This window comes from Poecilia mexicana, unplaced genomic scaffold (genome assembly GCF_051168715.1).
Source record: "Poecilia mexicana isolate PSO_F unplaced genomic scaffold, ASM5116871v1 scaffold_14, whole genome shotgun sequence".
Taxonomy (NCBI): Eukaryota; Metazoa; Chordata; class Actinopteri; order Cyprinodontiformes; family Poeciliidae; genus Poecilia; species Poecilia mexicana.
Genome location: NW_028263383.1, coordinates 10096995 through 10106673, shown reverse-complemented (window position 1 = coordinate 10106673; position 9679 = coordinate 10096995). Strand labels below are relative to the sequence as shown.

Here is a 9679-nt window from a genome sequence, read left to right as displayed (position 1 = left end):
TCTGCCAGATTCTGCAATGTTTGCATTAGTTCATTGAGTTCTGAATCCACTGTTAGATGAGTCCACAGTGCAATGAGGGCTGACAATTAGCCTAATGAAGTGCAGGAGAAAATCACACTCAGTGCTGTGTTAACAGTTGCTCAGTGAATATTCATGCATTGTCGGTTTTGCAGATGTACTAAAAGGCGGCGCAGTGTTGCTGAATACCAATCATCATATTTCAGCCTGTCGCTTGTCTCAGCAAAGGTAACATCCTGATCAGCCTCACTGCTGTGAGGATTTATTTTTCTTTTTGGGTGTATCCAGAATGCAGTTGAAAGTGTCTTGTGCAGGACATTTTGAGCAAATGTAGAATAAACTGCTTTTATGGCAGGTAATATTTCCAGAGCAGATAATCATTTTTTCTTAGAATTTTCTTCAATCTTCTCGGAAGATAAATAATGTTTTTCTGAAATGAAACATTTTTATAAATCAAATTTTCTGTAACAGTACCCCTTAACAAGAAAACTACAACTATAAAAGACTTATTAATAATTTAAAAAGTTATTTCCTAAGCTGTTAATTTATTTAAAAGACATAAGCAGCAGGGTTTTATACACTATTTGGCAAGTTTTACCTCACTCTTTGAACAATGTGCTATAACTTTCTGTAAATAGTTTATGAAGTTGTTTTTTGTGAAGGGATTGAAACTTTATTCTGTAATTTTTAACAGATGACAGATTTGGATGCTCAGAAGCATCCAAATCTTCTCCAAAACAATGGGAGAATTGTTGTGCACAATTCTCCAAAATAATTTCAAAGAGTTTTCTTTTTGATTAATTCAAACATTAATCATGCTCTCTATGATCCTTTATGGAGAATTATTCTTTCTATGTGGATTCAAGAACAAACTGACTGCCTTCAGAAGTCACATAATTTGTAAAGTCCAGACTAAAAATGGGACCAAAAGGGTTTGCTAGTCTCTAAAGAAAATATCATTCAGTCCCAAATACCCTTTCAATTCTTTTTTTTTTTGAGAAAAAGGATACATTTACCTGTCACTTTAATAGAGCTGTCTTTTAGACTAGATAAATATTACATGAACTGTTGCCCATGCAATATTGTAATTAATCTGGTTTTAAGCTTTTAAGTCTGCAGCCCATTTTCCTAATTCCTACATTATTGTCCACAAATTATATTGCAAATGCGGATAATCTGTTTTAATGAAGTGTTTCCTTCCTTTTCAGTATTTTTATCTAACTGTTTTAGAACTGTTCCCCATCTATCCTGAGCTGCTGGCCACTGGTCAGCCAGGCTGAAGGCGGGACAGACTGTGAGTCACACCGGCCAGATGGAAGTCAGATTATCCTCCATTAGATGACATAATGCTATGGTGGTCTTCTTTTCCCAGACCCAAACAAAGCAGCCTGTTGGTTCTAAATCAGGATGCAGGTCCTGTAAATACAATGTAATAAAAATAAAAAAGGAAACAGTAACAATATGTCTATTAATATTACGCTTTTATGCCACAAAACACTGCTATTAGGGTAACACTTTATTTGAAGGGGGTTGAATAAGACTGACATGACACTGTCATAAAAACCTGTCATGAACATGAATAAGCCTTCATGAATATTTATGACTGTTGTCATAAAGTGTCATTCGGTAAATTATGACACTTTTAATACAAAGTTGACATTATTCAAAATGTCTTTATGACAACTTGACATTAACCAAGAAATCATTACTGATATAAATTGGTTATAAAAGTATTATTGATTGCACTTTAAAAATTAGGTAACTTTATGTTATTAAAGGTAAAGTTTAAACAGTAATGATTTCTTGGTTAATGTCAAGTTGTCATAACAAAGACATTTTGAATAATGTCAACTTTGTATTAAAAGTGTCATGATTTACCGAATGACACCGAATGACACTTTATGACACTTTATGACACTTTATGACAACAGTCATAAATATTCATGAAGACTTATTGATGTTCATGACAGGTGTTATGTCATGTATATGAAAGTACAGTCTTATTCAGCCCCCTTCAAATAAAGTGTTACCGCTTTTAGAGTCAGGTTCTGTTTGTCCCAAAAGCATTATTTCTATTGAAAACAACAAATTGTCTCTATAATTGTCTCATTTAAATAAATAAAGTTTCTAAATACAAACAAATTTTTTCATAATCACTTTAAAAAGCTGAAAACAGTAAGACACAGAAAAGCAAATAACATAAATACGAGAAATAACACAGTCTAGTATGAGTACCAAGGTGGGTCGGTTTGGTTTAACTTTCTCATGCATGCTAAACTTGTCTACAGTGGGTTGTAAATTTCTTCTGGTGACTTAATGTAAAAATAAGTCACGATTCAGCCATTGCCCTGGGGAAAATATCAGTCTGAAGTAGGTGATACAGTAGAACACAAAGCAATAATCTAAGAAGCAACCAAACACTGACACCCAGTGGCAGATTTGTGTAAATGAAATTTCCGATGAAAACTGTTCTAATCTGTTCTTCAGTTTCGCTTAATACCTAAACGTTAATTTTGCATTGTTTAAAACGTGTGGCTTCAGCTGACCTCTAAAGTGTTTACCACTTCTCCAAGATTTAAACAATGTCATCTAATTAAATTTGCATCAGTCAGTAATTAAAACCCAGAAGTATTTGGATGAAAGTTATGGTTTGGCAATTGCAATTACATTTATTAAAATATAAATAAATGTCAAAAATTGAATATGTTTCATCTGAAAAAAGACATTAGAAATAATCAAAACTCTCAAATTTTCCACATGTATCATTTAATAGTAAAAACGCATACCAAACTTTTCCAGACAGTGTAAGCGCCCCACAAAATCTGTGGCAAGCAGATTCACAAAGTAAATAAGCCTTAACTGTTGGGGCGGGACACTTAATACATAAACAAACAGGGAATGTTAGTTAAAGTTAAATCAGATGCCAGTAATAAGACTTCATTAAAGACTTCATGTAGCATCCAATCTCCTGAGTGAATCCAGATGTATGATTCTGGAACTGAAACATGATGCAAATTTGCAGAGACCAAACAATGTGCAAACATGGTGACATCACTGCCAACATCCTGTTACCTCTACCCATACAAGAATGACTCTGGGTAAACAGAGGTTGCAGTGTTTGTGTGTTCAAGACAACGAGCAGCATCACACTTCAAACAGCATGAAAACTGCAAATGTGACTTCTTTTATCTCAATAGTGTATTAATGTAACCACCTTACATTCAAGTTACAGTTGTTAACTCGTATGTCTTTACCATCTGTGTGGCTCTGGATACAAATATTTCCCAATTTTTGATTGCAAAACAGCTCAAACTTAATGAGAGTATGGAAGGAATTTGTAAATGTCAATTTTTAAGAGCAAGCTTAGTTTTCCACCAAACAATGCATCTTGCATGGTGGTCATAAAAGATAACTGTTAGGTCTTCTTAATGACTCTCTTCTTTCCACTCTCCCTTAAAGGTCAGATTTGTTTACCATTGAAACTGTTCCTGTCAACAGAATGTCTACCTGTGCTTCCCTGCAGATCCTCCAGCATTACTGCCGACTTACTGGCTGCTTCTGATTAATGCTCAGCCCGTAACCTGTGTATCATATTGCTTGTAATACATCCAATAAATATGTATTGCACTACTACAAACAAAACAATAAATAAGATTAAATTTTGTAGTTTCAAAGTTAGAATTATGATAAAGTTTGACAAGTACTTTTGCAAAACCTTTCATTAAGTGCCACTTTAAATTTATAAGACAACAAAACAAAGGCATGGACAAAGCTTGTAAATGATTTATTTTGTTCGAGTAAGTTGCTTTTTACAAAAGGTGGTTGAGAATGTCTTCTGTCATGAAACAAAAGGGTCCACATCTTCAGTCCATTTATCCCCTCATTATTCTGTAATATGTGCAACTTCCACAAGAATGATGATCAAAGCATTATGTAATCACAAAAACTTTCAAAACCAACTTTAATGTGGATGAGCAGACATGTACAGAATACACAAAGCATACAAAGAGAAGAGTCTCTAAAATTAGAAAAGAACTGTAGACAGAAACAAGTATGTCAGGACAAAAGGGAGTTTCATCCAGACTACTTATTCTCAATAGTTAATCCTGTGCAAACTGTTGTTGTGTTTTTCTGAATGGCAATGACGCTCAAACGAATATCTTACGATCAAATAAAATAGGTCAGAAGATGCAGCATAGCTGATGTCTTTCTGATGAAGAAGACCCATGGCTCCATGGATTAAAAAGATTTGAGCAATAAAACATCCACTGAGGAAAAGCAGCATAAACAGCTGTGGACCAATGCAGACAGGAAGTGGACTGCTTCCCTTACAGTTGCTGTTTTAGATCCTGTGGGTGTTTGCCTGAAATAAACTTTTCTTTTCATACAAATCATAATTTATGGCATTTCTTACTGGGTTTTTATAAAAACTGAGAATCTGTACCCATGTGTGTAAATTGAATATACTTCCTGACTTCATTCACGTCCTCACTGGGTTGTATGATACCATATAAGGGTAGAAAATGGTCCACAGCAGGTTGTTTTTCCATCAGATTTATTTAACAGTCCTATTCTTTAAGATGCATGAAGGGAACAAGTTGCAGAGGATTCCTAGATGATACGAATCACTTGAGCCCTCATGGCTTCAGGTCGGAATGTGGCGAGAGGAGGCGGCTTTTACAAAGAAGAAAATCCTAGATGCCATTTAGACGAGGAGGCTCCAATTTTTCTGTAGCAACTGTGTAATTAGCCAATAATTACACTAATTACATTGACGCTAATTGGACTGAAAATACAGAAAGTGGGGAGCAGTTATTTTAAACTGTTGTGCAAAGATTTTTTTTAGAAGACAGAGATGAGTGCAAAGACCCCGTATAGCAAAGCACATGGATAAGCAACCAACGACTGCTGCCCATCCATAGCCAACGCTGATATGAAGATCTTTGAGGCAGAGAAACTGCACCAGCCGATAATTGTTGCTGTTAGTATAATCCCCATCATGCCCCTAGAGAGAGCAAGACAGCAGTAAGTTAGTCACCAATGCTTGAATAAACATTCACAAACCTGAACAACATGCAGTAGTTTTATTTTGAGCTAAAATCCATGACTGCTAATAATTCTGGTATTTTGGATAAATAAACCTGACCAGGTCGCCCATATTAGACAGTTTGACTGTGTACTTACTGTAATGAGAACACAACTCCAAAGCTGGAGAGGATGATCATAGGAAGGAGGCAGTATCCCAACACACTGGCCACGCAGCCGAAGGACACGCCCGTCATACTCATGAGGTTGAGGAGGCAGTACATGGCGAGGCAACCAATCGCACTGATGCCATACACGTAACCAAACTGAATCTTACCCGACTGTAATAGGGAAGTGGGGGGGAAAAAGTGCCAAACAGACAGAGAATATGGATTTATTGACTGAAGGCTACTCTGACTGTGAAGACTGAAGAATATAATTAAGTCCATTATTTACCAGGAGAAGAGTTGCCCCAAAGGCCAAACAAAAGACCATCGGACCAGCCAGGTCTGTCTCATTCATGATGCTCCCATCTGCTACTTTCAGTGGATGGAGAACTGTGAGAGTCTTCTGCCAGATATGGTCAAAATTGATCCCTAATTCTGTAAACAAAAAGGAACAAAAACTCCTACATTAAGGATGTCTTGGTCAAGTATGATCAAACATATCTAATGCCAAAAATTACTGCATATGAATTCTCCATGGAATAACACCATGAAAGGATTAATATAACCAGTATTTGTGGAACATTATTTAGTTTCTGCACATTTTTTTCTGACTTTTTACTTAGAATATTATTAAAAAGCACTTATATACTTGTTTTCTAGAGGATTTGTAAGGTGCATTTCCTCTCGACATCTCAGTTTAAAGATGTCATTGATCAATATTTGCCTGAACTTGATTTACAGCAGCCCAGTAATCTATTTAAGTTGTGACTGTAAAACTAAAACCTTAGTTTTAGTGATACAGTCACTAAAAAAAGTAGTAGAGTCAGATCTTTTAGGATGCTAAAACCTTAGTTTTAATCAATTCTAATAAAAAAATAAAGCTAATATCCACTCAAAATAATTAAGAAAACTAATTAAGAAATGTCAGTGATCATGGTGAAGGTGTATGTAAACCGTCATAATTTTAAAGTTTCAGAATAAAACTAATCAATATGTTTGAGAAACTCAATTTAGTTTAATTTTTTGGAGAACAAATGTGTGATCAAGATAAAATGTGAAATTTAGTCACATAGTCACAAAAGATAATCTAAGGTTAGATTATTATTATATTAAAAATAATCTCAGCATTTTTATGATGAGAATGTCCTTCCCACTTTGATACTTGGGTACTCTAGAAAGAGTACCAAGAAACAACACATCGGTGTGAGAACATCTTTACGTATCAGCAAAAGGTCACATTAAGCACATAAGAAACAGGAAAACAAAACTTTAGGAAATACTTGTTGGTTCAACTTTGGTAGAATTTTAATTGTATAAAATGGTTATTCTGACTTTTTAATGCAACGTATTTGGAAACAGCTCCTCAGTTGTAGCTTTTAGTCCTGAATAACAAAGCACACCAATCTTAGCAATACCATTTTGGGCTTAGAATTCAATTGGTGCTTCTGTTCCAAATTTTTAAAAATGAATCAAAAGGGAATTCCAAAAAAATATATTTTATTTTTTACTTTCTGTTAAGGTCAGGTTGTGGCTCACTTACCTTCTAACAGTGGCGGCTCGTCATCAAAGCTGTTACTGTACATGGACTGTGATGCATTTGGGGTGTAGGTCTGTGTGGGCTGGAAGATCTGTCCTGTATACGGCTGCTGGGGTTGCATCATTCCTGGGGATGGGTAGCCCATCGGCTGCGAGTAATCATACTGACCGTACGGCCTGCGGACAATTTATTAACAATAAACAGAAGTTTGTGACGGAAATGATCAAAAAGGAGGTAGTTTGTGATCTTTAATTGGAGCTTGAAAACAAATAAAGGACTAAATGAAAGCTGTAGACATGAGCTAGGCTGTTCAGGGAAGTTTCAACTTTCATGAGTCTTCAGAAGCCAGAAAAATCACAACTGAAGAAAAAAGAAAGAAATTTGATTCTCTTACTTGTTGTAAGGGTTTTCAGAGTTACCGTAGCCATATCCACCCTGGTTTTGGTCGTCTACGCTGTAGCTTGACTGGTAGAAGTCAGTGTTGAAGTTATCAAACCCCGACATTCTTACTCTGCTAAAACCAAAGAGATAAAAATGGTTTTATTTACATTTAATATTGTGACACTATAATACCTACAATAACATTACAACATCAAGCTCACACACCTGTAATTGTTTGTTTCATAGAATTATGTCAACAATATATTATCCTGGGATTATTTGAGAGTGAGGTTGACACAAGGCAAAACACACACATAAATCTAGAAAGGATTTGATTTCAAGGTAAAGAAATAATGACGGCTTCCTTTTACAAAGAATGGACAAATGCATGTTACGTGTATTTTGGCAACAACTACGTTGATTAGCTTAATTTAACAAACCGTTAGCATTCCCAAAATGCTAACCACGCTTCTTTAAACAGAATGTAAAACGCATCTAAAACACGTTCTTTCACAACACAGTACACAACAATATTCAATTAAGTACACAGAACATCAGACGACTTCAAAATGAAAGGAAAACATTAGAAAAACTGCAAACATAGCCTTTCATCTTTAGTAGGCTAATCTTCCCGTTTACTCTGTGGCTAGTTTGTTAGCTTCTGCTAACTCTAACAGATGCTGAAACATTTGTTAGAATCCGTACACGTAAAGCCAAAATCAACTTACGTTCCCAATTTAATTAAACAGACATAATTATGATATTAACAGCAATAAAGATGATTCTTACTTGTGATGTCAACTGGACAACACTTAGTTGAGCCCTGCCAACTCCACTGTGGTTGCTACGTGTCAGGAGAAAGACGGAAAGCCGTTAGGGACACAGCAAATTATTCGCTGAAGAAAAAGAGTTGCCTCCTGCTGGCATATTTTGGTATTTCAACTGTGTTAAAAGTCAGGATGAGACTAAAGAGTATGAGTATGTGATGAATGCATACTAACAGACACAATAAGGATTGCGGAAGACGGCGAATGGATACAAAGACTAATATTAAGCTTTCCAGCAACAAACTATCCAACTGGGTTTATCATGAAACTATAGATTTGTGATACAGCACCCCATGCCCACTATTAAAGATGATGGAAGATCTATGATGGTGTTACATTGTTTATTCTTCTTCTAAGGCAGTGAGAGAATAGTTAGAGTAAATTGTGTAATTTTTGAAATAGCAGAAGTTTTTGTATGGAATTGATGTGAATTATATAAAAAAAATCAAATGGATTACCTTTTGCAGCATAATGACCCAACACACATATATATATATAAATTATTCCAGACGTAATATTTTTTAAAACAACAGTGGTCACCCTGGAACCTTGTGAAATGTCAAAGAAGTCATATCCTATTGTTAAAATTAGATTTTACACAAAGCATTGAAAACAACGCTGGTGATATAAGGGAAAAAGTATTTTTTAAATGTGATGTTCCCTCATGCATATTAAAAGTTAGACTTTAAGTCTTTTTTTACAGCTGGATTATGCTGCTTTGAAAAAACATAATTTTTTTAGGTGTCCTTTAATGCATCTTTACCAGGGTCCAATAAATGTGGCCATCATTCTGCAAGCTCTTGACTGAAGATGAAAGTTTGCTGCAACTGACCAAAAATATATTGCATTAAATTTTAAATTCAAGCACCAACAATCACTAAAAGATCAGAGAAAAACCTTTCCTTTGAAAAAGGGTAATATTTTTTTATAGTATAATGAAACGCACTAAAAAGAGACTATAGAAATACATCCCATACAATATCTGTGCTTTAATAAATAGTAATAAAAATAAATAAAACAGTTTCTGATTTGTCCCCTATGACACCACATCAGCTGATTGATATATAGCTAGAGAAACCACAGGTCTAACAACTGTAAATAGATACACAGGGTAGATGATAACAACGATAATGCAAGAGGACATGTACTGGTCTCCTGGAAAGAACAAAGGTACTCTCTTTCAACAGGAAGCAGGGGAGGAGATCAATCACCCGGCATGAGCAGGAGAACTGCACCACTTCCATAATGCAGGCGGATACTGGCTCTTTGATGATGTGCATTATGCAAAATAATGGGGCTCATGACCTATGCTGAGAGGAAGGTGGGACTGCAGGAAATGAGAATAACAGATGTCATTTTGAACTGTGAGATAGGAAATAGGGAAACGTGAGTGAAAGACACAAATATAAGGACTCATTTCATTGCTTTTGAAGGGCAAGAGAATAAAGAGAGAAAAGTAAACAAGAAAAAATAGATTAATTTTGGTGACAGTTCACATTAGCAGCAGACCTTCAAAATATCTGTAACACCCACTGACTGGATCTCTTACCCAGAACTTATTAAATTTAAATATTTCCTGTCTCAGAGGTGAAACAGCCACACTCTCAGCCATCATGACAGAAAAATACATTAGACATAAATTAATTTCAACGGTGTGGAAGGGAAATAAATTATACAGCGATTGCTCTGTCCTGGCCTCAAGACACAGAGAATTTCTTTCAAAA

At 35.4% G+C, this 9679-nt stretch overlaps 1 protein-coding gene across 2 annotated transcripts; it reads right to left on the bottom strand.

The window, feature by feature from the left end:
• Positions 1 to 3785: 3785 nt before the first annotated feature.
• yipf5 (Yip1 domain family, member 5) lies at positions 3786 to 8023 on the bottom strand. 2 transcript variants are annotated; one of them, XM_014989504.2, is made up of 6 exons: positions 7918 to 8023; positions 7142 to 7258; positions 6751 to 6923; positions 5500 to 5645; positions 5203 to 5384; positions 3786 to 5023 (listed from the first exon to the last, which is right to left on the bottom strand). In XM_014989504.2, exons 2-6 carry the CDS (start codon positions 7249 to 7251, stop codon positions 4861 to 4863), a joined length of 774 nt encoding a protein of 257 aa, XP_014844990.1. In that variant the 5' UTR covers positions 7252 to 7258; positions 7918 to 8023; the 3' UTR covers positions 3786 to 4860. The 2 variants fall into 2 exon arrangements, with proteins under 2 accessions (XP_014844990.1, XP_014844989.1); XM_014989503.2 differs by having other exon boundaries at positions 7142 to 7261; positions 7918 to 8012.
• Positions 8024 to 9679: the final 1656 nt, after the last annotated feature.

Excerpts from the sequence above, each read along its gene's own strand:
- yipf5 (XM_014989504.2), bottom strand. The coding sequence starts at position 7,251 with ATGTCGGGGTTTGATAACTTCAACACTGACTTCTACCAGTCAAGCTAC. Across the intron at positions 6,924-7,141 it reads TCTGAAAACCCTTACAACAA|GCCGTACGGTCAGTATGATT; the intron begins GTAAGAGAATCA and ends AATTGTCCGCAG. Across the intron at positions 5,024-5,202 it reads GGAGTTGTGTTCTCATTACA|GGGCATGATGGGGATTATAC; the intron begins GTAAGTACACAG and ends TGCTCTCTCTAG.